At 33.6% G+C, this 27,411-nt stretch overlaps 2 protein-coding genes across 7 annotated transcripts; both read right to left on the reverse strand.

Annotated features, from left to right (window-relative positions):
- Window positions 1-11,322, reverse strand: LOC146148416 (DCN1-like protein 1). Of its 2 annotated transcripts, none has more exons than XM_083388341.1 (7): window positions 11,311-11,322; window positions 3,513-3,720; window positions 2,121-2,289; window positions 1,818-1,948; window positions 1,665-1,747; window positions 1,396-1,492; window positions 1-1,213 (listed from the first exon to the last, which is right to left on the reverse strand). In XM_083388341.1, the coding sequence occupies exons 1-7, from the start codon at window positions 11,320-11,322 to the stop codon at window positions 1,137-1,139; spliced, it is 777 nt and encodes a 258-aa protein (XP_083244467.1). In that variant the 3' UTR covers window positions 1-1,136. The 2 variants fall into 2 exon arrangements, with proteins under 2 accessions (XP_083244467.1, XP_083244466.1); XM_083388340.1 differs by lacking the exon at window positions 11,311-11,322 and adding an exon at window positions 3,807-3,958 and having other exon boundaries at window positions 3-1,213.
- On the reverse strand, window positions 5,126-26,285 carry LOC146148417 (arf-GAP with coiled-coil, ANK repeat and PH domain-containing protein 2-like). 5 transcript variants are annotated; one of them, XM_083388335.1, is made up of 29 exons: window positions 24,020-26,285; window positions 23,440-23,497; window positions 22,808-22,866; window positions 22,519-22,579; window positions 22,378-22,431; window positions 20,548-20,606; window positions 19,255-19,438; window positions 18,873-18,917; window positions 18,381-18,476; window positions 18,043-18,117; window positions 17,722-17,822; window positions 15,678-15,726; window positions 14,667-14,828; window positions 14,231-14,281; window positions 14,090-14,159; window positions 13,384-13,521; window positions 12,836-12,969; window positions 12,655-12,743; window positions 12,237-12,408; window positions 11,790-11,838; window positions 11,373-11,456; window positions 10,358-10,417; window positions 9,978-10,050; window positions 9,781-9,898; window positions 9,514-9,622; window positions 8,958-9,069; window positions 8,357-8,415; window positions 7,901-8,221; window positions 5,126-6,662 (listed from the first exon to the last, which is right to left on the reverse strand). In XM_083388335.1, the coding sequence occupies exons 1-28, from the start codon at window positions 24,070-24,072 to the stop codon at window positions 7,902-7,904; spliced, it is 2,694 nt and encodes an 897-aa protein (XP_083244461.1). In that variant the 5' UTR covers window positions 24,073-26,285; the 3' UTR covers window positions 5,126-6,662; window position 7,901. The 5 variants fall into 5 exon arrangements, with proteins under 5 accessions (XP_083244461.1, XP_083244464.1, XP_083244463.1 ...); XM_083388338.1 differs by lacking the exon at window positions 23,440-23,497; XM_083388337.1 differs by lacking the exon at window positions 11,373-11,456.
- Window positions 26,286-27,411: the final 1,126 nt, after the last annotated feature.

The following is a 27,411-nucleotide window of genomic DNA, read 5'->3' on the forward strand; positions in this document are numbered from 1 at the left end:
AATTGTTTTATACAATTGAAAAAGGGGTCAAATTAAAATAATTAATGCATTTCACCGCGTTGTTAAGATTATTAGCAGTTGGCGAAAATTCGGTAGTTTATACCTTATGACTTCAGGGTATGCAATGCGGAAAAAAATTCGCTCAAAATGCTACTTGCCAGATGCACAAATAAAATTAACGCGCGAATTTTAGGCCGAGTGATTTACATTCGCGAGCCGTATTTTGCAAGTTCAGCACGGTTTATATAACTGCCGGTATACCAACGGACGAACGGACCCCCTTTCCCACGCTGTAAGTTTGACACATTACTTCAGTGAACCGAATTAGTGCAACTGGTGGCGTTTTCTTACAGTTTCTAGAAGAGGAATTTGTACACTACGAGAGTAAATTTGGTCAAATTCCACAGCGTTTTTAGGGCGGTCAAAGACGCTACACACCCACGTATGTCTAGCTCAAAATACTTATGTGCAAGACTTGCGATTTTTTACGAAATGAGTACATCACTATTTCACCAAACAATTTTTGTCGTAAAAATGCAATTCCGGCGATTTAGGAACAACACAGAAATGCGTTTTAATCGATCTGAATACCGATGTAATTTTCAATACAAAAACATACATAACGTAAAAAGACTAAACATTTATTGTTGAAACTTATATATGGCAATTTTAAATACATCCAAGATCAATGTTTTTAAAGCCAAGCTGATCAAATTATATTGAAACAATAAAAATCATTGCGAAAAATTACTTTTGTTGTAAGGTTTGCATAAATGATTGCAAAATATTATTTTATTGCCAATGCTATAATAAAATACAAAGTTATAAAATAAATAATTTGGAAAAAACAATATTAGAAAATTAATCATTATCTAAAAACTTCCCAAGCGAGGTTTAATCGTTATATGTAGTTACTTAATAGCAACCAAAGTTAAATCAATAATTGGTTTAAGTAGGTTAACCACCATGACCAAAAATAACAATAAAACAAGTGAGAACATAGTGTATAATTTGAAATTTTCAAGAAATATATGTATTTAATGGATTGGTAGGTAACCTCTTCAACTGCTCTGCACGGAGCTGTTTGCGAAACAACAAACAATATAAACTCTGTTTCCCTGACGGTTGAGGTTGTTTCAAGAACACATGGAGTCTAGTTGAACTTTAGGTCTTGCCCATTCTACAAAGTCATCGATGAGAACAGGCCAAGCACCTAAGAGAATAGGGTAATATATTTGTAGTAATTGAGTTAAATAGGAGTGCTTTTACTACTAAATATGAGTACAGGTATGTCTTCACTGTTTATTGCCAGTTAAACATTCTAATGCTTAATATAAAAATCGATTTTTATAGTTATTCTTTTACAAACTCAAAACCAAAAAAATTGTTACATACCTTCTTCATCATAATTTGTCATATTATTATCAATCATTTGCGAAAAATCCAAAAGTAAGTTCCAGGTATCCCTAGGAATGGCGCGTTGGTAAAACGTCTGGAAACAGTTAAATGCTTATGATAAGACATTAACGAGAAGTGAAATAGCTGATCTTACTAGTAAACCAATATATTGGTCTATTTCTCTTAATGATTAAGTTGTTACATAATAAAACGTAAAAAAATCAAGTTTTACAATGTTATATAGTTCAAATTAATTTCTCAATTACCTGTAAAAACTCTGCCCACAAATCTAAAAATTTGAATCGGTCACCAAGAAGTATATTCCAATATTCTATGGCCATGTCTAAATCTAAAAAAGAACACATTGATCATATTTTTTATATTTAAAAAGAGAAAACAATTGGTTACAAAAAACATACCCAAACCTTTTTGACCAGGATTTTTTGCAAAATTAAAGGTGAATTGGTAAAAATCGCGGAACTTTGCTTTGTCTGTGATTTCATTTGCAAGGACTGGTAATTTTAGTCTTAATTTTGATAAATCATCACACCTAAATATAACAAAATCATTAAACAAGAAACGTATTAATCATACAATTAGTGTGTGTTTACGCCTTCACAAAGCCTGGCATCTTAATAAAGTTTATTCAGAACTACAATATATGTCATTATCATCATATCATTATAAATATGTGCAAAATTGTAAAACAGTTAAAGACGAACCCCAATTCAGTCATTCCTTCTATAAATTCTTTTTTTGAAAATTCACACTGTGTTGCAGCATGAAGCTTCCAGGCAATGATCAATACAATTCTACTGGTCGGGTCAACCTGTAGTTCTTCACAGAATTTGCAAATTCCCTCCACTCCGATTTTGTCAGGATCAGAAGGATCTGTATTACCAACATTAAATTAACTGAATCGAATTAAAAACTATTTGCGTAATAGTTTTAAAATTGAAGCATCTTTAAGCACTTTTTAGTATTTATTGTATATATTAGAAAGATAATGATTACAAGCTTAATGAAGAGGGCGAATGTTGGTGTGCAGAGCATTTTTAGATGGCCTTTATTTCGGCAGGGTAGAAAACCTACAGGATTTTGACCAAGTTTGACATGCAACAAATGTTCACAATATTATGCTGAAAGAGCACATTTTTGGTTTACCAAAATTGTGTGAACCTTTACTGAATAACCATATGATGATCTACCCACTGACAAAGTGATTGTTGATGTCTTATTTAGCATAAGTTTTAACAATCACATTATTAGTAGAAATTAGTGCAGCCTGTCTGGACCTTGCAAAGTTTGGTTTGGGATAGTGACTTCTGACTAGGAAAAAGCTGCAGACCCTACACCCTACACTCTACCTTTGTTGCTTTATTGCAGGACTGAGTACATACTCACTTCAGTAAAGAACAATCTGTCATGATAAAATCGTAAGAACCAATAGTTTCGTTCAGAGATGATGTGCCACAATGCAAAAACTGTTACCTTTATGTGATTAATAGGCATTTTGGGCTGATTAAAAAAATGTTTGATTTCCAAACACTGTGGCCTAGATTGGAAATTTTGAAGATTTTTTTTTGAATAACGACTTGTTTACACAACGCTGGTTTATGCAGCTTAACAGCTGTCAAACATACTTTAGGAACACTTGGTAGACTTTTATCTCCTAAACACATTTCACTATGATTTTCCATGAAAACTGTAGCTACAACCATGACTGGATGCAACCGGGCAAATTTTGGAATATGGACAGTGGTCATTGCCCAGACTGCAATGTGTGGCATGTGGAAAGTACATACAGTCTGTTGTTGTTTTAAAGAAATTTTTGTGCACACCTGAATTAGTATATTGCACACTTTGATAGGAATAAAAGGTAAATTGGGGTAGGATTTTGAACCTAAGGTATGCATAAAACCTTGATTGCACACCTTCACATCTCAAAATTTGGCGCTGCACAACCGAGATCTCTACGTGTGAGATCTCAACGTGAAGTGCCATGAAATGCAGACTGGTCATTGCCTCAAAATGTAGTGGCTCAAAAAAACAAAAAAACATAATTTTACTACAGAGGGAAACTGTTGAAGTTCCATCATTCATTTAACAAATACCTTTGAGATAGTTAAAAATGGATTCCAACTTTGTTTTGTCCACATTTTGTCCTTCCCTGTATGCTTCAGGTTGTGAAAAGAAGCTGTCAGAAGCAATGTCCAACCTCCAGTTGCTTTGAGCCAACCAAGATATAGCGGTTTTCTCGCTGAGGTTGGTTAGCGAAATAAATTGCCGCACTTTTTCCCTCTGTGAACTTCTGAGTTTATGCTAAACGAAAAAATCGTTACAAAATTTTATTGCTGTGAAGACCATTTATAACACAAAGTGTGAAGCTCTTAATATGATTGTCCTACCATAGCTTTTGCTTCGGTGTTGAACTGTCTCAGAGAAGCAACATTTGCCTATTCAAACTGCTAGAAATATAAACCTTATCGCTTACGTTCTTTTTTAAAACAGTAAACACATAAGTACTGTTTACGCTTACACAACCAACACTGCAGTTCCTCTGTTTGCGGAAAGGGCAAATTATGGAGCGGTCCGAATAATGGAAAAATAATAGAGGGCCTTAAAACAGTTTCTTCAATTGGTCACGTCTTCTAAATAAAAATCTTAAGTGATTTAAAAAAAATAAATTTTATAGGTTGCTGTGCAAATCCTTTAGGGGAATTTTTTTTATAATAACAGTTAATTACGACGAACTGAAGGTGTATTGGAATTTACATTTCACAATGGCATGGTTTTCACCACTAGAGGTGTTATGTGAGTCTGATCCATCTGGTGGGCGCTTGTTGACGAGGGTGAAAAGCGCAGGGAGTGTGATGAAGCGTCCAACCAATTTACGGGAGGGTGCGGTGAGCGTGATTTTGCGATTTGCGAACTTTTTTTTACTATCTTTTAACAGTTTCTCGGCTTCTGGATTGCATTTCCTACGTACTTAGTATGGTCGATTTAAGCTGTGGAAAATCAGAACAGTGTGATATGGTTGATAGAGATGTAAGTTATGCTAAGGGGTACTCGGACATTTTGCGCGAATTTGTAATGTTATTTGCAGTTTAGCCATTGCATTGTATGTCATCACACCTTTTAAAATACGCCGTGCCGTCTTACAACTGTGGAGTCAATGCCCTCCCAGACTTTACTGGCCTAAATATTGGTCGAATAGTGCCACACTCGGTACGTGCGCCATTGTAAACATTTGCGATTTCGGTCCGCGCTCCCCTCAAGTGACAAAAACTATCCCATTCAGTTTGCGGTTTTCAATTAGCGCAAAACGGTCGATAATTACGTCAGTAGTAATATAGATGCTCCAGCTGATAATGGTGCAGCTATGCCAAACCGCTTAATCTTTCTTCAGCAATCCGGTTTATTAGCCCCGTTTCCAATGAGCGCAGACGTGAAAGCTTCTTCCTGTCGATTTGGCGCTTACAGGCAGCGTATGAAGATTTTTTCATAACGAGTTTACACGAGTGTATACATATCGTTATTAAACTTTTTTAGGCCTTCTTCTAACACTTTTATGGGATCGATGACGATGTCAAGTGAAAAAACGTTTGTTTTAAAATCATGATTTTGTATTTATTTTGCAACGTTAAAATAAATAAAGTTGACAACTTGACTTTTTATTATTTTTTTGTTGTAAACTTTTATTTACCTGCAACAAACTAGCCTGGAGGATAGAAACATTTGTTTTATTGAGCAGCACAAAATGTCGACAAGATGCTTAAAAATGAGGAAACAAACAAACAAACAAACATGGAACCAGACACGTAAACAACAAACCTCTTTTAGAAGAGTTTTTCTAAGCAGAAACAATTCTTATTATTTGGATAAAAAAATGCATTTTTGATATGTTAAGTTTTACACTAGTCCAATAGAACCCCATCTAAGCCAATTACGAAGGTGCATCGAACACACAATTACTAGCGTTTTAATGCATTTGTCCATGGATAAAGGAAGAATTAAGAAAGGGAAACCCATGTCCGATAGATTGGCTCGAGTTAGTTTCCCGAATTAAATTAACGTTATTCACATTGGTCCAACGTTCATCAATACGAAAATTTAAAACGCAACATTTGGACAGGGTAGGTCGCTACAGGTAACATTCAGGTGAGGCGCAATTAAATGACCGGAATGGTGATTCGACTAGCTTTGCATCGCTTATTTTTAAACAATATTATAATAATCGTACAAGTAGATAAATGAGTGGCAAAAAAATTAGGCCAAGACTAGTGGTCCTCAAACCTTGTTTGCGAGTGACACTCCCCAAGTTGAAGTCACATAGCTGTCATACGTTAATAGTGCAATTCCTTAAATTTTCAACTAAAGCGGGTTTGTTCGTGGCTACTTGAAGAATATAATGCAAGTGCAAACAAACAATTATAATATAAACGCGTTAATTAGTTTCTACGCAATGTATTTTATCTTCGGCGTACGATACTCGCCATCGAGAAATGGATTAACCAAATATAAATAATACACAGTAGCTGGGGGTGTTCAGCGTCGCCGTCCATTTGAAAAAGGATACTTTATACTTTAGTTTAAACATTAGTATTTTAAGTGTGGCACGTGAAACTTTTGCAAATCAAGTTTCCACGAAACAATAAGATGTATACAAAATACAGCATGTCATGTGCTCAAAAAAGTTTTGTGGACTAAAAATACTTAACGCTGAAATACATGCGCGTCCTTTAAAATGTTAAAACGATATTCAACAACAAAATAATGCAACTTAAGGCTAATAGTAAAGTTAATTTGGCAGCGAGTATTGCATTAAATTTTGTTATCTAAAAATATTTTTACTAGCCGATTTCTATTATTCCAGTCTAAAACCTACAAATATACATTTTAATCGAAATCTTAAAAACTTAGTGAATCATGTTGATTTTTTATAGAAAGTGAACTCACTGGCGGAGGTCTTAATAATTTAAAATCTTTAAAAGTAAGCATTAAATACTAAAACAAGGCCATCAGAGCATACCGATTCGTGTAATGATGAGTACAAAAAGTTGGCGAACAAGAAGTTATACTGAAATCGTACTGAAGCAACAACACTGATTCGTGTAAAGGGCGGACGAACTTACTGAGTACAGTCTATTGCACGAAGGATCGTCAGGTAAAATTCGCAGTCTGCGCCTTAATTTTCATGTGAACCAGTTTCAACACACGAGATCCATCGCTTTTTTTGTTCGAAGACTGAACAGTGAACATGCCTAAATAAAATATTACCAATTAAATAAAAGGTGGTGAAGCGATTTGTTTTCCGGTTTAGAATGCATTACACATTGGTCAACAAATTTTTTTGTCGAAGGGGTAGAGTCATTATAGGATACTTCTGGGCTCCTGAACTGGCAGGTGGTTCGATATGGAATAAGAAACATCACATCACAGTCGCTACACAAAAAGTAAAACAAAATTGGTAACGGTATTGTAGGAAGTTTCAAAACACAGCCAAGGGATAGAGTGAACGGTTCGGTATAAAAGAGAATAATCAATTAGGGAAAAGGTTGATCAGTTCATAACAGGTAGAAAAAGTTGTCATACTGATGTGCATGCAGCTTTGGATTGAAATCATTATGAAATTGCTATATTTAAAACTCACTTTTATTCTACGCTTTGCTAATACTAGCGCATGTGCGTGATTTCACCAAATGAGTCTAGCAAGATTACTTTGACATGAAGCTTGAACTTAAGACAATTTCTGAGCTGCCATAATGTGTTTCAAAGTTGCCATGGACGCTGAGTTTGGGGACTTAGGGTGTTTCGAATACCCCTAGCATAAACTTGGGGTGCTCAAGCCCCTTAAAAATTATAAATTGTCTTGTAAAATACTGCATATTTCGTTTGATGATAGTCAACAACTATGTTGGTGAAGAGCAAGGCGAATGGTTTCATCAGACCTCTTGTCAACGGAAGAAAGGAAACCAGGGTAAATAGGACTTTAATATAACGTCTGATCGACCGAGGAGCTATATGGGTGATTGTGCCCCGGAGAGGCCACCAAAAATCGCATAAAACGACATGTACGAGGAGACGTTTAGTAATTCGGAAGCGACGAATGCGAGACAAATAAATTCCCAACATTTTGAAATAGTTAATAATACGAACGAACGGAATGCGTTTTCGTAATCAGGGACCCTGAAATATCGTAAAAAGACATATACCGCGTAGGAAAAACTGTTGACCAGTGTTATTAGCACATAGATAATCACTTTCGCAAAACAAATAATTTACGCATTTCGTGGACGTGCTAAAATGCCGTCTTTCATGGTAATCAAAAGCAGCTGGAATAACCAAACAAATATTTACAAAAAACATTATGAACACGTACGGCAAGTAACAATATAAGTGAAGTAAACAGAAGATGTTGGCCAAAAATCACGAAAAGATTGTGTAAAACTTTTACCACATGTAAGAGTAAACAAAACCGACATTATATAAAGATACTAACCTCAAACTGACGATTCTACATCCATGACGGAGTCCTGTTTTGTTTCCCTAAGGTTTAGTGCAGCGGTTTCGTCCGGCGTCGTAACCATGGAAACAGGACTCTCGCCTGGGTGTTTGACAGTTTGTCCGTTTGCTGGCACAGTTTTACGGTTAGCGTGGCTTTCGTTTGGCACTTTGGATGGCGAATTTTGGGGGGATGCAGAGACGGTGGCTCCTCCTAGAATTCCAAACGTCCTGTTGGCGTCATTTGGGTCTGGGGAGTGAAGACTGGAGAAAGTCCGAGAGGAGAAGTCGCGAAAAACGTCAGACACAAGAGCATCAGCTGCAGAACAGGTGGAAAGATTAATACGTGCTAACATCTAAAAGTTAAAAAAGTACCCAGGAATCACAGTTAATAAAATAAGTGTCGTTTGTCGAAAGTTTTAAATGAATAAGTAGTGACAGCTTTAATTCTTACTCTGGTAAGCCGAGTTGCTGTCTTCTCGCATTTGTTCATTCATCTTCTTCAGACGAATTCTAAATAAGAAAGCTAATGAGCATCTTACGGCTTTACATTCAAAACCTAACGAATATCACGACCCATATAACTAAACGCTAATAAGCCATGAACCCATGATGTTTCAAAACATGTTTAATATACATGAATTTTAGAAGATTCAGTCTACTTGTGGAAAATCGAGCAAACACATTCAAAGTGCATTTGCTTCCCACATATTATCTCAGTGCCTTATCTTGTCCACTGCAAAGCCATCTCAAATTATTCTACATTTTGCAAAACCAACAATGATGTTATTAATTTTCCTATTCATAAATAGAGAACATTAATAAATATATTTATCAGGAAATAGGTTACACTCCACTGATGTATGTTGGTATATTATAATAATCAGAGTTACTTCTCTTTATTGTGAAGCAAACATTACCGATCAAACAAACTCCAGATTCATTTTTTTCATAAGCGGAGAAATGTTTAATTTACCAATATAATATAGTAATAAAAATGACCAAAACTACACAAAAATATGGTTTTAAACATTAAATTCGGACTGACAACTTACAAAGTAACTATATCCGCGTTAGCGGCCTCAACTGCCAGATCTAGCGCGGATTGGCCGTTCACGTCAAGCAAGTCCATTTCCACTCGACGCTTCAGCAGTTGACAGACCACACCTGGCGCAACAACAACAAGTTAAAAACAAACGGACCTTTATTTGGGGACTATAAACAATTAATCAAGTATTTGACTACTTGAAATCGTAAGAAACTGAAACTTAGAGAGATTGTGATCATAACTAGCTAATTATTATCATTAATATCAGGCATATGTCCCACGGTTTGTATCAATATTATTTGTATGCATCCGGAGTGCTGTGACGCTTTTAACAAGCAGGCTGGTTCGGAAATAATAAGGCTACTCGGGTGTTATTTTTAAAGTCTAAATAACAAAACGGTAGGTGCAAGGCGCAATATTAAGATTTCAAACTTGCGTCTATTATGATAGCGGTTCGGTATCAACTGATTTAATGCGGACTGGCTATAACAAAATTGATTTAAAACTGCTTTGTTTAAATAGTTCATTTTGTTGATACATTACGTATAACGGCCAGTTTTGACCTGTATGGTTGTGCAGACAAGCGTAGTGGAGAGCTGTCCTCGAGCAGTTATCACACGCGTTCAACTTGCTTCCATTCAACAAAAGATACTCGCAAGCTGGGATCGATCCCTGGAACAGTTGCAAGCCATTAAAAACAATTCAACATTTTCTATACACCGTTACTTCTTAGTTTGCCTGATGAATTCATCTCAGAATAAACTTTCTTTTAGCACCATATGTGGTGCGTTTATCGTTATAACGATTTTGAAGAAGTAAAATCCTTATACCACTATTCCAGCTTGCATGAGGGCGGTTTTTCCCTCGGCGTCAGGGTTGCTCCAGTTTAAATCAGCTCCATTACCACGGGCTAACATCATTACTGGAAGATTAGCTGCATCTGTTGCTCTGTAAAAATTAAATTATATAGAAAAAAACTAACCCCAAGTTAGAGCATGTACATAAGTTTAAAATCAGGAGTACACACTTGTACAAAAGAAGATTTGCATTCAGCTGGCTTATATCCATCACATCAAGGCCGGCTAGATCCTTGCTAGAATCTATTAAAACACATTAAAAAATGTTTTATTCCAAAAAAAAATGAATAAAATATTGTGATATAAGAACAAGTTTAGCAAAAAGGTTTGGTGTTTACATTTTGAAACCATTACGACATTTATACTATTAAATTTTCAGGCCACACAACAGGAATAAGTTAATCTTAAATTGGTATGCAAAAAAACAAAAAAAAATCTATGCAAGGCATTTTATTTACAAGTTATTTTGTATTAGTAAACAAATTAAACAAAAATGTTTATAATTTTTTTCCAACAGTAAGCACACATCACACCAAAAATTGCCAAGTACCAGTGGATGCAGATGGCCCGAACACAATCACGTCATCCGAGTCACCATCAGATTCACCTACTATAAATCAAAATACAACAAACATAGTAAAAACAATCAAAAACTGAAAACAGGTTAGTTAGATCGATGTTTTGCAAATGTGTGCTTCTAAGTCTGGTAGTACAAAAGTAGGCAAGTAGTAAAAACACTTTTTTAAAGACCTGACATCTTCTAGAAAATATTTTCTTTTTGCGACTAGAAACCAATAAAATACATAAAAATAATTCTAACTAAAACAGCTTCAGGGGTTACAGGGTTACAAGTATAAATCAGTCACAACATGTGATTAAATATTATGAGCTGATATATAAAAGCCTGAAGCTTATATATCAACTGCCTTAAAAAAATACATTTAATACAAAATACAAAAACATTTACCACAAATAAAGCCAAGATCACCCGATTAGATACAACAAACAAAAAGTTTTTTTAGTCAAGGACATCTCTGGTGCAAGTTTTTATTTCAAATTAAACCTTTTAGGGGATTAAAATTCAAAATGGGAATTGTGCTGCATAATGAAATTATACAACACACCAAAGAACAATACATATATTAAATTAGAAACATAAACCACAGAATTAATATAAACATCTTTTGATGTTTTGACAATGTTTAATATTCCTTTGATAGAAAAACAGCAACATCACTACACCAAACAATCACAAGGAATACACCGAGCCAGTGCACAAGCATATTAAATAAATATTTATTACTATACCAAATTATCAGGTGTTTCAGTTTTAAGATTTCCTCTAAGTAAAACTGCATCTAAAGCAGCATGCACAAACATTTTTAGATGCACAAAATAAAGTATGCACAGAGCATTGTTAAAATGACAATCATTAGTAAATTGGTATATGCCTGTTATTTGTACAGGATTGACAAACTATAGGATACAAAATACACATTTTACTTGCATTACCATATCACCATTTCAAACTAATCACTTTACATGGGTCAAAATAGGACACTTACATGGGTCAAAATAGGAGAACAGTGAATTTAGCTCATCCTCAAGGAATAATGAGTCACGGCTGTGGCGACTCTGTTGCCTGGTTACTAATCAACAGCACGAGTTATAACAATTATTGCCAAACCAGCATTCATATAAAATCGAAATACCACAGAAAAAACAATGGAGTAACCAACAAGAGACCTATAAACTACAAGACATTTTATTGTGGTAAAACGCGATCAGTCGAACTAGTAAGATGATGTACACAACTCAAATAAAAGTCCTATTCCTCTAACTATTTTGTAACACATTTAAGTTGTTAATTCTAAAATAAATATACACACTTATCACACAGAGAAATTAAAATAAGGAGCACACCGTGCATTGGAAATGACAGCAGAGTTTACCTTATGCATGCTTAAAAGAAAGTAACTTACTATTTACTGTAGGCAAATCTTTTTCCAATAGGATGTCGTCTGTAATTGGCTAAAAAGTAAATGGAGTTGCATTTCTTTTGGTGGTTAATAGCGTAGACCTGTGGTAGGCAAACTGAGGCTAGTTTTCCAAGGTTCTAATAGCTCAATTGAATTCTACTAAATTAATCCGACTATGATGTAATAGTACAGTAATCACTGGAATAAATTTTATCCGTTACCTCATTTTTTAAAAATATTATGCCCAATGTTTTCACACATTCAACGGTGTGTTTTTTTTTTTTTATATAATTTAAGGTATATTATTTAAAAGTAACATTGTTTACCTATTTGTATTTTCATGATTAATATGCTGGTATTTGTGGTTTTCCGCAATGTCCCCTTTAACTAAACACCCAAGGTTGTACACTTTTCGTAGAACATTTTCCCTTTTGATTTATCAAAACTTACATTGGTGGTTAGAAGATCCGGAGGAATTAGTTTTCTTTTGCTGACAGCCCATCTTGTTAACCTTTGACCCTTGGTGCCCCTGTAAGCTGGCTGGTGTCCAAAAACTGATGGAAGTGGTATCACGAATGTATGGTTACAATATTTATCCTTGATGTAAGCTAGGCGATCTTGGCTGAAATAAAATGTTCTTCACATGAGAATCATTGTTTTTGCATAGCACACCAAATGTTAAATAATGATCTCCCATGTAGCTTTTGAACACACATGAAGTCTATTGACAGGTATCTAAGTAGAAACAACTTTGCTTGTTAAAGAAACAAAACTTTTGAAACTCTCTCCGAACTTTATTGCTTTAAGACACTGGCAAGCAAACACTAGCAAGCAAAGGTCAGAAACATAAGAATTTATAATACTTCACCTAGTACAACTTGGCTTTATTCCTTTATCATGGGGAAGGTGGGCGTTGTAAATCTCATTAACCCTATCGTTTCCAAGTTTCATCATGATCTGTGAAAAAAGTTAAATCTATTTTGTTACTCAAATAGATATCAAAACCAAGACTGCAGCCAACACAACAAGTTGTATTTTAGACGAATTACCTTGATAACTTCAGGCTCCCATCGGTCCATTGTAAGAGACCGAACTTTGGATACATGAACTCCAAGACTGCGATGAACTCCACTACAGTCAATACATAGAGTAACACCCAGACTTATGCTTGCCCATCGAGGATCTAAATAACACTTGTGTAAAATTTTCGTTAAAGAGGGTCAAATTCTAAAATTTACAAAGAGGAACCATGTGATTTATTTAAAAAATAAGTTTTCATAAGCAGTATAACAAAATTAAGTACTTGAATACGATCTTTCAACCTTTAAGAAGAGTTAAATGCCGCTCGTAAATTCACAATTTTAAATTAAATAGTATACATATATGTTATCAGCAATTAATAGTTCATAAATATATACATTATACATTTATAAATACAATGGAACTTAATTTAAGTATTAAGAAAGTTTCTGTAACTCTTTTTGGGTAGAAATGAAATCCATATGAACAATGTACATTGTACAATGTACAATTGTACATGTATATAAATATTTTTAACATTGATGAATAACTACATTGGAATGATTTAATTAACTACCGCTTCTTCCACAATCAGCACAAAGTTTGTTGCCAGGAACTTGCGATATCTTGGCAATAATCGAAGGATGACCTTCTTCTAAAAATGATGTTGGATTCATTTTGTCAGATTTCTTTGTCTTTGGACTTTCAGATTGTGCTGCAGACAATCACATTATTAAATTTAAAACTTTAAATGTTAAACTTGGTATGTGGACTATAACAAACTGTTGTCTTACTTTATCAGGATAACATAACGGGCTATATTGTAACATTTTATTTCGGCAATTTTATTTTAACATGATTTATATATATATGTATATATATATATATATATATAGACCTAATTTGTGTTTTTCCATTGAAACACTTTTTTCTATCTTCGGCATAATATTTGGGCAAAAGTATTGTGATCCTAATCATATCTAATGACATCATTACTACTTGAATAAGTTAAACACATGTAATTGAAATATTAAAAGGTATTTGTTTTCAGGTTATTAGGCCACAAATCACTTGAGCATTAAGAGTTTAGTTATACCTCCAGTTGATAGCTTACATACTGTCATAAATATAGCTTTTAACATAGCCTGTTGTGTTGGATTCTAAATCATTCTTTAAATTCACATTTCAATTTAGTATCGGATAGGCACCGAAACCACCCTATTACTTGGCATCTTGTATCAGGTTCGATCAGACATTATCAGACATCCCCAGTAGAAACTTACAGGTGATACTTGAAGGCGAGGATTGTAAAACAGGATTTTTTAAAACTTTGCTGGTCGCAAGGTTTGATGGCTATAAAATAAAACATGTTGTAAGTTTCTTACTTTTGAATTTTAAACTGTATAATATTGTATATATTTAACCTGATTTGACATTTCTTGCATGGTCTCCTTGAATGCTTCCCCAATACTGGACTGTAAGAAAAAATAAAAACAGTTAAATTTTTACATAATTTTTTTTGATTATTTTAACCTTGATTTAACACCTTATTTTGAAGGTTTCAAACAGTGTTTGAAACCTTTATGTCTACAAAACTTACAACAAAACAAACAGACATGAAAGAAGTATTTATATATTTGATATTTTGGAAGATAAAAATAGTGTGGTGCCTCTTTACACACAAAAAGTGTGTGTGTGACAATTTACATTAAGAATAGGTAACTAACTGTTTAATAACAATTTGGGAGAACTGAGAAAGGAATGCAATACTCAAAGAAAAAGGGTGCAATATATTGTTTTGCATTGTAAAATTACTTCTAATTTTTATATATTTGTGTTAAACTGTTAATAGTGTTCAACCTGTATGGCTTTAATCCATGCAAGGCGAGCATCTTCAGTCTCAGCTTGCAGAAGGAAGCTCTTTCCAGGTGAAATAATTTCAAAACAAAACCTTCTCTCTACTTCATCATTAATACGCACGGTCACTAGGCGGATGTCATCAACAATAACTGTCAGGTCATCCTGAATAGGGTTTGGAAAAAAAACTGTCTAATCGTTTTCATTTAGCGTATAAAAATTTTCAAAAATAAAAGATTTGCTTTTAAAAATTAAAGATTCAGACATTATTCGTAACAATAACATAAAACTTTTGTTTTTCCAAAATCAATTGCAAAGCCAAAAAGGTTGAATGGATCAACATCATCTTGATCAAGATGATTTAATACGAACTGGTATCATCTTTAAAAAGTGACTGAGAAGTGAATCAAATCATCACTTACAAAGTGATAAGAATTGCGTCCAACTTTTATAAGTAATGTTAAGAATTACTTCTCAGTCACATTAACTGAACATGATACAAGTTTGTTTGAAAGGTCTTATTCAAGATGATGTCATTCTACTCAACCTTTTTGGTTTTGAAATTCATTATCAAGCTACATATCTAGTGTGACTAAAACAAATTAACATAATCCCCTTTTTAAAATATGAAAAACACATTAACAAAGACAAACTTGTGTTCTAACAACTGAAATATATATGCATCTGTGGCAGGGTGGGCAATTGCTTTTGAAAGCAGGTCGCAAAGAAACAAAAAGTTTCTTGGCGTTCTGTGTCACAAAGCGATTTGGAATGCACATAATACAAAGTGTGATTTTAAAATATTGCATTAAATATCCTTGTTTTGACAAGTTATATATACCTTTAATAAAATATTTCAGAAATGAAAAAAAAGTTTAGGCTTATTTTTGCTTAAAAATTTGAATAAAAAAGGGCAGCTAAATTACTTGGCAGGTTAGATCTGCCCCCTGGCCTTATTTCACCCGGCTCTGATCTATGGTAATAGAATCTATCTATGTAAGTAAGAAAAGTGACCTTTTTCTTTTGGTAGAAAAGCTTGTTTTCTTTTATTGTGAACCATCGCCTACAAAATAAAAATAACATAATTACAGAAACCAATTTAAGTTAATATATTTGGTTATTATCAAACACAACTGCAAAATGCTTTAAAGAATAAGCGATTAGATAAGTACAGTGATAAATTTATATATTGGCCCCAATATATATTACAATAAATAATGCTAATGGTAGCAGGACATGTTTCACAACAATCAATGAGTAAAGGTTGCCCTTTATGATCATTAACTGTTAGGCACCAATCTCACATACAAATACAACACAACTATTTATTTTTGGTTTCTTGAACTATATTGTGATTTAATTTCTATTTTTGTGATGTAATGTTTCCTTGTCGCTGATGTAAAAGTAAAATGCCATTTGATTAAGATGATTAAATTTATTTATGCCTAATTGTGAATATCTGTTAGGTAGCAATTAATGCAAGATTGTCAATGCTTGTCGGCCATAGCTGTGTATAACGTCATAATTGAATTTTGTTATGTTGATTTTCATACTGTTTAACAGAGAACCGTTACCGTTCAAAGACTCGTGCACTCTGTGTGATAACTATAAAGGCAGTGCTAGGAAACACCCATACAACGGTTGATGTAGGGCAGGCTACATATTGCGTAGTTGCAGCCACAACCATTACAATGACCATTCACTGTTAGGCACCCATCGCACATATAACACCACTATTTATTTTGGGTTTCTGGAACCATAATTTTCACAAGTTTCTACAATAGAAAGCAATATGCTGCAATGCTCTTTCGCTGAAAGACCAATCTTTTCAAAAAGTAAATTAGTACTAAGCAACCTATTACCTATCTATCACACAAAATAACCTTTCAAAATATACAGATTCACACTCATCTCTAGGTGGCGTAATACCAGACCACCACATAAATTTCTTGACTGATGACAAATATCCAGATTCATAGTTTCTATAATAAAAAATGTGCTGGAAATTTTGACCAATATCAGGATTTATTATGATGGTTTACTTAGTATTCAGAATAAAGTTGGAAGCTCATTGATTCATATTTCTATATTACTCTGCCAGACACCAAGATTATGTAGAGAGGTTAAATTACTAAATTATCTGTTGTCGCTTAAAAACTAAAGTTAGCCACAAGAAGTTGTGATGTTATACATGCACACTGCACAGCAGCATGACTATGCAAATTTCGCATTTCTTTATCCTGTTTTGTAAAACAAAGGAATGTTCATTTGTGATAAACACATGTATCTATTTTTTATAATAATAGTTTTCAAAACATCAAACAATGTTCTTGTTCACAGTGACCATCACTGTGCATAGACCTGGGCAAACAAGCTTTCAACATAAAATTACAAAACTAAAAACGAAATTAGCAAACTTACATGGAAATTATCCAAGACCATTTAAAAGCTAAATTGTTTAATAACATAAATAGACAGAAGGCTAGCAACAGATTTGGGTAAATAAACTTCTCAGACCATGGTTTAGCCTAGGGTTTGCGTGAGACTGCCAACAGCGATGACAATATGAAGTGAATAAAAAAAACAAAAAAAAAACACTATACACCTTTCAACACTGACAAGGCTACATTGCATATTAATCATGCCAAGTTTCACGGTATACATTGATATTAAAACTGCTAACTATGTGACTTGGCAACACCTTCATTTTGGTTAAAACTGGCCCTTGTTATGACCCGAAAAGAAACTGTTATGACCCGAAAAGTGGAAACATTTTACTGGTGTTTGACCTAAAAGGCTTTGTGAAAAACTGAGAGTTCTAATTCACATTAATAACAGCAAATCAGCTAAAATGATTATTTGGTACAATGACACAACATCGTTCTAAACACATGTTCCTAAATAACTAACAAAATTTTCATGATAAATAAAATTCCCACAAGTGGGTCAAAACACTTTTGCAACACTTTGATGTCATGTTGTATTGTGACATAGATATTTCATTGTTATGTTTGTACTATCTTCTACTATATATACATTTAAACAATCCACCACAAACCTATTCCAAGTCTTGAATGCATTGCTTGCTCTTTTAAATAGGTGACCTTCAATCACAATTGCATCAGATTCACACTTCATGTATATCCCACTGTCACCGGTCTAAGACAAATGACAATAGGACAATTCTTTAGAGGGAAAAAATTAAAAGTTAAAAAAAATTTTAAGTTTAAAAACAGTAAAAAAAAATTGGGAGTGGTAAATAAAGAATGTCCATTATGGCTCTTCAGTTATAAGAGTCATGAAAACAGGACTGGCATCACAAAAAATAAAAAAAAAACATCTAAAGAATACAATAAAAGCGATACTATAAACAACTAACCATGGATTGATGTCTTTCTTTTTTTACAACCATTGATTTTCTTTTAGATTCTGTGGTTTTACTTAAATCATCAAGCTGTTTTTAAAAAAATGCATAAAAGTTATTAAATTTGAATAATAAAATGGCGAAGTTTATTTTCAGCTCTTATCCACAAGTGGGAACAACATTAATATAGCACATTGTAATATGTTACACTGTTTTGTACTGATCGAAAACAATTTAGGTAAAATTGAAATTAAACCAAAAAATCCAAGACAGTGTAACAGATATCAATATATATATAGATATATATATTATATATTTGAAAGGTAATAATAGTTTTTTAAATATTGAAACACCTTAGTGGAAATGTCCTTTAAGAAAGGCTCAAGGTCTTTCATGAGATCATAACCTTGGTGAAAAAATGCAACAAGGGCGTGCATGTAGGACAGCATCTGTATATTTAATAAAACAGAAAGATCATAATATATTACAAACAATTAAGAGGGTTATTTTTATGACACTAAAACTCTATAATATTAAACATAAATAATGGCAAAAAATATTTAGTTAAAGAATATCTTTTAAATGTTATAAAATATGGTGGAATATTGTAAAAATATACACAAATGTTTTAAATCTTACTTCAAAAATGAAAGTTAAAAGGCGGAATTATTATGCCCTGTGGGCCTAATAAGAAATATAGGTGGCTGGCCTTTCAATCCCCTAGATATTTTACATAAAAAATTGTCAGATTTTCTTTCAACTTATTTAAAAAAATAGTAATAGTGCAACAATGTTATCTGCATTTTTCTAGATTTTCTAAAAAACAAATAATGTAATGTACTTACCTTGTCTATAATATGAAAGCCGGTCTTTCTGTGCAAAGTGTTAATCTAAATAAAAAACAAGTACATCTATGTTGATAGTAAAATTATAGTAGCAATATATTATTGATATAAAATAAAGAAACAGTAAATATTTTAAAAAACTGAAACAAAAACTTTTATCTTGTGTGGATTCAAATTAAAAAAAATATATATATAACACCGAACTGCAACTTTACAGACAAACAAATATAATATAAATGTTTAATATATAAAATAAATAGACTGAATCAGAAATTTGTCATAATAGGATAATTCAGCAAATATAGTAATAAATCGTTTTTTTTATAGCCCTTGAATAAACATCTATTTTTGTGGTTTTGAAGAAATACACAGATTTTCATACTTGTCCAACATAATCCATGGATATGTTTCTGAAACTGTTCCTAGTGGTTGTTAGGTTAGTTAATGCATCATCAATTTCACTGGGCTTCAACCGACTGACTGCAGCATGCTTACTCATCGCGGCAGAGTACTCATCGGAAATTTTGTCAAAGGATTTTTTCATATCCCTCGTACTTCTTACATCCCTTATATACAATGTAACCCGATCAATTTTAACAAAAAAAATTATAACAACTTTAGACTATAAAAGATTCAAAACAGGAGAAACATTTATTCAGATACTCGTATGTTTATATGAAACATAGTATATGGACAATATTTATGGAAACAAATGTAAATATTTATGGAAACAAATGTATTTTCGGCATTAACAAATAATACATAAGCAGGTTACAAAGTAGAACCTGCCTGTTCCTATATCTACTTTTCTTACCCTCACGCTGGTACATAGATGAAATAAATGTATAACCTTATAACTTATTTCAACTTGCTTCGGGCAACGCCAGCCCGACTGGCCAGTGCTTTTAGCAAAAATTGGTTGTTGTTATTAAAGTTACTGGTGGTCTAAATTTATTGATTAGTGTTGAATTAGTTTGTAAATCGTTTACTAGTGCAACAACAACAACAACAACAACAAGAATTGATTAAACGCATTACAAAGGGTGTATTTTGTTTATAGAGCCGGAGCTGAAGCTGGAGACATTTTTAATGTTTTTGTGGAACCGGGGCCATTTTTAAATTAAAAGCATATTAAATTGCTCAAATGAAAACTTAATTTGGGCTTTTAAAAAAATTACCGCTTTTGTCCTCCAATAGTATAAATAAACACCCAGATTTTCTGTTTGAGAACTATGTATGGTCACTCAAATAGAAACAAAAATAGGTAGAATGGAAAGTATTGTTTTAAGATAATAAACAGTTTACTAGCAATTAATTCTAGCCTCTGCTAATTCCAGTGAGCTATGTTCACATATAATTGTGCTTTTAAAAATATAGGAGGTTGGCTATGTGTAAAATAAATAGTTTAAAGACAGTCTAATATTGCAACCAATTTAAAAAATATAAGTTTTTTTTTTGTACTAATTTATTCGGTTTTCAAGCTGATTCTTTGGCTGACGTGGCTGCCAAGTCGCTAGATTTCGAAATAGTGATAACAGTATGTAATAACTTAACCTGCCTGTAATATTTATAATGATAACAGTTTTGACATACATGTAAATAAAAAAATACATCAATATATATGTAAATTAATTTTTTTTAGTTCCCATCATCTGTGAAAAATGGAACTACTTACTCTTTAAGGAATTTGCCAAGTTGGTTTTTAACAGATCTTTGTGCTTGATCAAATAAAGTCTGCAGAAGAAAAAAAATAATATACCAACCATGTCTTGTGTGATATAAGGAATAGCTTAGCATAAATTTAACAATTTCCATTGATATGCCTAAATCAGTGGTTCCCAACCGGGGAGGAATTACTCCCTAGGGAGGAATTTTATGAGTTCAGGGGAGAAATTTCATAAAAAAACTGTAAAAAAAATTACATTGTAAATGTTACAGAATATTTTGGATAACCATTAGGAATGTCCCTTATAATTTGGATCCGGTTCACATTTGGAACAGTTTGTAAAGGATTCTGAAATCGACATCCCTAATTATAAGGTTCTTTTGTATATACCTATGTGAGTCAGGATTTTCTGCTGTGTTGCAGAGTAAACCAAAAAAATAAACTTGGTGTTGAGGATGACTTGCGCTGCGCACTGTCACGAACTGCGCCGCGTATACAACTACTTTCAGAGCGCAAACAAGAGCAAATTTCACATTGAGTTGTAATGTGAAATAAAAATATTTCAAAATGCTATAATTTTTTACGTTATATTTGTTTTTCGTTTTATGGGGAGGAATAAATAGTTCAAAAATGGGTAAAGGGAGGAATGTAACAAAAAAGGTTGGGAACCACTGGCCTAAATCATTCCTAAATCAAAATTTCCACAATTTAAACCTTATACAGTAGAGCAGGCGCGTGCAATCTGCGGCCTGCGGAACCAAAATATGTGGCCCACGGCCGCTTTGGTTTTTGGCAACACAAAACATTCGTTAACTGTGAAAATATTGAAACTTTCTGACTGTTCCTAAGTCTAGGTGGCCTTACAGCATATAATAAATGTTTAGTTTGTTAGAATACTCACAGTATGAGGTAGTAAGCAATTTACTTTAAATTACCACCAACGGTCATTTTGACCGTAAATCAAAATCTAATTCCACCATGATTAAAATCGCCTGAAACAATATCCTTTTGTTGTTCTATTGTTTTAAATTAACCATGGAACAATCGCTGCAGTAGCTGCTAACAGTTAGTTACTTGTTTGTTCATAATTTTAAGTAAAAAATTCGATGGTTGACGGAGCCAGAAAAAGAAAGTAATTCCAAAGTAATATGACCTGTTAACAAAATAAAACTACAAAACTGTGTGTTTTGGACGCTGTTGCGGAAAGTGTACAAGTTGTGTGAAAGTTCACAGTGTGGGTTGCACTGAGCGGTGAGCGCTGCAATTTTTTTGGTTCTTGAAATGCTTTTGAATAGCTACATGTAGCAAAAGCATAATAAAAAATGACGGTGTGATTTTTTTCGCTTATTTAAAATTTAACTGCTTTTTATAGGGTGGTTTGGAGAGCAAGCCAGCTTCGCTTTCAATAAAGTGATTTTAAAATGTTTTCGTTTTGTGGTAGTCACTAACATGTAGTCGACGAGATATGCAAGTGGCCCGTGGTCTAATCCAAATACAAATATTTGGCTTGGCAGTATGAAAGGTTGCACACCCCTGCAACAGAGCAAGGCAATATGCAGCCCACAAGCAAAAAAATATTAAAATTTGCTTAAAACTAGATCAACAATTATTTTTACCACAAGCAAGTCATAGCTGACTCACATTAGTTAATTTGATCAAATTTAATAACAAAAACACTATTCAAACGCTGTAATCTTCTCTAAATGCAATTGTGACCCACAGAGTTATAGAGCAAAAATGTGGTCTGCAATGACTAAATAGTAGCCTACTGTTTATCATGCAGTTAGAATGACTCATGTCATGAAATAGAACAAACAAAGTATCGACTTTTCTACTTACCGATTGGAAGTCACTCAATTCAGTCATAGATCTAGAAAACCTCTGAAGAGTATCCTGAAGCATATACAGGGTGCAATGAAGTATGATAAACTTGAAAAATAAATACCTATGCACCCAAAACATTTATTTAGCATTATATACCTGCACAAAAATCTCCTCCCCTGTGAATGATGACACATCCTTAATACTTTCTGCAAAACTCCTAAAAACAAAATAGAAAAAACAAAGCGATCGGCAGCTTTTGGGCCACATATTATAGTTATTCAAGGTTTATTGTTTTTTTCTATTTAAGAGTATCAAAACACCTCTCGCTTGAGACGGAGCTCAACCGTACATGGCTATGTCTCTCTCTAGCGACTAAATGGGGCTGGCCAGCAAAGTCACTAAATAGGCCAAATATATTAATACATATCAATAACTTGCTACTAACCTTGTTGCATTGTTGTGCACTTTACCAGTTTCAATTGCGACATTGCAATGCTTTAGAACCTAAAGTATAAGGGATAATAAAAGATGAATAAGTTTTAGAAATAAGCAGGCTAGCTATAATTTTCTGGTCAGCATATATATAAATTTAAATTTTTGGCCCAATAAATGCACTTTTACCAGTTATATCAGGCATGTTTCACATCAAAATCAACAAAATCCAACTTTTGACTTTGCCCATTAGGTGTCTGGCACCACCTTAGCAATGATTATGTTCAACATCTTTAAGGAGGGGTATTATATTATACAGGGCCTACAATGACAGCAATTAATCCCGCTATGTGGGCCCTTTAGAGGGTTGGGGGGTGTTGATGTCCAGTTAGGAAAACGCTAACTTAAGCAATATCACTGAATACTTTCTAAAACAACAAGGGAAGCCAAGTAGAATACCACTGGTCCTATTAGTCTTGTTCAGTCTCAAGAGCCTTAACAAAAAACACTTTAAAAATGTAAAAAACACCCTGCACATACCTATTTGTTGCCCACAAATATAGTGACAATTGTTACACAACATTTATTTTACTTGTTTTAAAGGATAAGATAGATGTAATTTTGATAATTATCAAAAATACAAACCTTGTCCAGACAACTTTCAAGGTCTATTACTTCATTTTCTGATTGATGTACAAGATCTCTATAAAAAATGTTGGCGCTCTTTCACTTATGTACGTGAAAAGTTATGCAAAAAACAAAGCAAAATAATACCGCATACCAAAACGCATATTGTTTGGGTTAGGGTTAGCGTTTGGGTGAGGGTGTGTCAAGTAATAGTATGTTTATTATTAATAATAACTTGACTCACCCTCAACCAAACGCTAACCCGCACCATAACCCAAACAATATGCGTTGTGGTATGCGGCATTTAAAGAAAGTTTTTTTTTTATTAATTTTCACGTACATAAGTGAAAGAGCGCCAAAATGTTTGTACCTAATGAACTTTGTGCATATAAGATTCAATACACAGTATTTCAAACAATATTTTTTTCCTTGAATAATCAACTTTATAGGTGATAACCTCAGGACAGATTCATATTAGAAAGGTGTATTGGAGTTGCAAGCTCAAATAAACTGAATTGTAAATTCAGATTAAAAAGATTAGCTTGAGGGCTTTAATTGTTTTAAAGTTAGTATTTCCATAAACATAGTTTTTTCAAACCTGAAATTCGGAGAGTCCTTCATACATTCTTCAAAGTCTAAAGATAATGTCATAATTACCAAAGTAAAGCAAGCTTAAAATCATAAAATCATGTATTATTTAACACTTTATAAAAATAAGAACTTTAATTATAACAACAACTTGTGAAAAAACAAGTTTCCAAAAAGAAACCTAGTTATCAGCGTACATAAAAAAGTTAAACTTTTTAGGCACAAAGTTTTCTAAAAACCACTATTTAGTGTAAATTTGGTGCACCAAACCAAAATCAATTAACATGTAGAGCACGAACTGTTCAATCCTTCTTAATTGAAGCGCTATGCAAGAAATACTTTTGCATGCACGCTCACCAATATGGGTAAAAGTTAAATCTTGAAAAGAATGCCAGATCTTGACGAGATATTGTGAGTGCATAGAGCCATAGAGGACAAAATAGAGGCGCACAAAAGGCTACATGTTCACCTTGGTTAAAGTATAAAAACTAAGAGAATAAATTGGATTTTAGGTATGAGGTTAGGTTTGTTGAAAAATACTCGCAGGTGCACTTGCTATACTTTTCACACTGTATAGCAGGGGTGACCAACTAAAACATGCCGGAGTGCCAATTTTTATCCGAAAACTTCTTCCTGTACCAAAGTTTAGTAAAATAATTCTTTCTAATAATAAAAGCGTTTTTTTACAAATAATAAAAACGTGTAGTTAGCAGTGCGCATTACTGCATCTATATGTCCGTCAGTGAGCTGACTTTGGCTTTTTGTTTCTTCACACCAAACTTAATAGTTATGTGAATGCTAGCCTCCACTACAATATAATGTTATAATATTATAGAAGTAATTGTTAGTTTTCGTGATTGCAGCGATTGTTTTATATTGTGAATAAACAATAGCAATTTACTGTATAAAAAATTAAGTATTTTATTACAATTGGCTGAATAGCAAATTCAGTAATTTAGAGGGGCTTGAGTGCCATTTTTTAGTTGGACACATGCCACATTTGGCCTGCATGCCGCTTGTTGGACACCCCTGCTGTATAGTGTACACTGTCTGTAGATATCCAACTAAATTTAGGACAAATTTTTTTTTTTTGACCTGGTAAAAAAGGTCAAATTATTTTAAATTTAAATCATTTACAAAATAGAATTTTGTGGTATTGTAAAGGCTGTATTACTTCATATGTGTTGGCTTTGTTGCCAACTAATACAGGGTTTATCCAGGGAGTAACTAAATTTTGTAAAAAAAGGTCAGATCACTGTGGTAAGTATTGCTTTTTTACGCTTCCACCTGTTAGTGATTGCCGATTTGAACTACTTCTAAATATGAGTAAATAGCCCCTTTCTAAAAAGTTTTCATCTTACAATTCCCCCAAGCAGTTGCTCTTTTACCACATCCAAAGTGGCTTATTTTGTTAAAAATTACCATGAAATACGCTCAGCCATGAAGGTGAAAACTTCAGTCGCGCTTACGTTTTTTGGTAGTAATTAATTTACTGCTGCCCAAATTTTATCTGATTAAATGCATTACAGCCGCATAGATTTTAGCATTAAATTGATTAAAGATGCATAATTTTGGACTACATAAACTCAATCTGGGGTCTGTGTTAACTTTTGACATACTTATTAGCTTGTTTTTCAACTAAACTGTTTACTTAACAATATCCTAAAATAACCAGCATCTGGTGTTTTTTTAGCATTTTCATAGCTGTTTGTCAGTTTTTGTCACTGGTCTGGAATCCTATACTACATTTTCATTCAACGGCCAGTCTGCATTTCATGGCACTTCACGCCATGATCTTTGGTGTGCATTGCCGGGTGAATTTAGAAGTGTGCAGGTGTTAACGTTTTTTACACACCGGAGCTATGGAATCTTACCACATTTCAACTTTTTCCAAAATTCAAGTGTGCAATGTACTAATTTAGGTGAGCACACAAAAATTCTTCAAAAAATAGGGGGTGCTGTGCACCTGCAACAGAATGCAGACTGGGTCCGGGGGGTTTCATTGCTAACATTATTTGGGTTAGGGTGAGAGTTTGCGTTTGAGTTCGGGTGGGTCAGGGCGTTGTTTTTCGATAATATTTAGGTACTTATTTCGATGAATATAGGCCTTATTCCGATGAATTTAGGCCTTAATCCGACAGATTTAGGTCTTATTCAGACGATTTCGATCTTATACTGTACTGGATATTACTGCGTATTTGGCTGTATTATGTCGTTGGCCTTAATACTATGGGTTTGTAGATTTTTCTTCTTTAGGTATAGTTGCTTTAAGCGTTACTTGCCTAAAGTTAAGTTCTCTTGAGTATCTAACGTCAAAGTTCACAACAGGGTTTGTGGCTTTTTATTGACAACCTATCAGTGTTATCTGTGTCACCAAATCACCTACATCTGTCACCTATTTACTGGGACTCTGTCACCGATTCGGTGACACTTGTCAACAATTTTGTGACATCCTGTCAACGATTTAGCGACACCCTGTTGCCGATTTACTGACACCGTGTCACCAATTTGGTTACACCCTGTCACCGAATGCTGATACTCTGGCGACACCTGTTACGGATTTACTGACACCCTGTCAACGATGTTATGAGACTCTGATTGCAATTGAATGACACCCTTGTCAGCAATTCGGTTTCAATTGTCACCGACGTTTAGTTTGTCCTGTAGAGTGGAAGTCGGACTCGGGATTATAAGATGAAATCGGCACATCTGGTCGGACTCGGGTTGTTTTTAAAGGACTCCGTAGTCTTGGTACAAACTTTTTTTAGGTAATCCAAATACTTATGAAAGGCTATAAAAATTGTTTAAGAAATTATGTTGTTTCCGGTGTGATTGCGATAAGAGTCATTATCAAGGATTAAATCGAAGTTCGAATCTCCAATAAAACTGTATTTAGAAAAAAAGGACGCCAAATTTTACTCATTACCAACTGTTGTGTGAAAATGTAGACCTGATCAAAGTTTTAATTCGAGTCCTATGTTGCCTTATTCACGTTAGTGACTAGAGTCGAATCGATAAACTTAGGTTCGAGTTACTCGGCTAGTTTTTAATTGCTTGAACAATTTTATAACCATAATGAAATTTTATAAAAACAAGCTTATGTCATAATTGCCAAACTTTTGTGCTTAAAGAAACATGTTAGGCATAGACGATAGTACAAATTGGCTGCTTTAAAAAAAATTCTAGCAATAAACTGTCTTTAAAGCAACCAAAGTTTGGCACAAGACTCGATAACAAAAGAGTTGCTGCCATACCAAAAGTTAAGATAATGTAGCTTAATAATAATAATACCCAAACAGCGAAAAACATAGTTTTCGACAAATATTTTACAAAATACCTGGAATTGATGAAGTATTTCAAAATACCTTTGAGTCGAGTCCGTCACCACTCACCATACGATTA

The sequence above is a fragment of the Ascidiella aspersa genome, chromosome 4 (assembly GCF_963924565.1).
Source record: "Ascidiella aspersa chromosome 4, kaAscAspe10.2, whole genome shotgun sequence".
In the NCBI taxonomy this organism is placed as follows: domain Eukaryota; kingdom Metazoa; phylum Chordata; class Ascidiacea; order Phlebobranchia; family Ascidiidae; genus Ascidiella; species Ascidiella aspersa.

Coding starts and splice junctions, on each gene's coding strand:
- LOC146148416 (XM_083388341.1), bottom strand. Junction 2,290..3,512: donor CATTTTTAACTATCTCAAAG/GTATTTGTTAAA, acceptor TTGGTAATACAG/ATCCTTCTGATCCTGACAAA. Junction 1,493..1,664: donor TGTGGGCAGAGTTTTTACAG/GTAATTGAGAAA, acceptor AACTGTTTCCAG/ACGTTTTACCAACGCGCCAT.
- LOC146148417 (XM_083388335.1), bottom strand. CDS start 24,072: ATGACATTATCTTTAGACTTTGAAGAATGTATGAAGGACTCTCCGAAT. Junction 19,439..20,547: donor CTTGGCAAATTCCTTAAAGA/GTAAGTAGTTCC, acceptor ATTGTATATAAG/GGATGTAAGAAGTACGAGGG. Junction 14,160..14,230: donor TGCAAGAAATGTCAAATCAG/GTTAAATATATA, acceptor TTTATTTTATAG/CCATCAAACCTTGCGACCAG.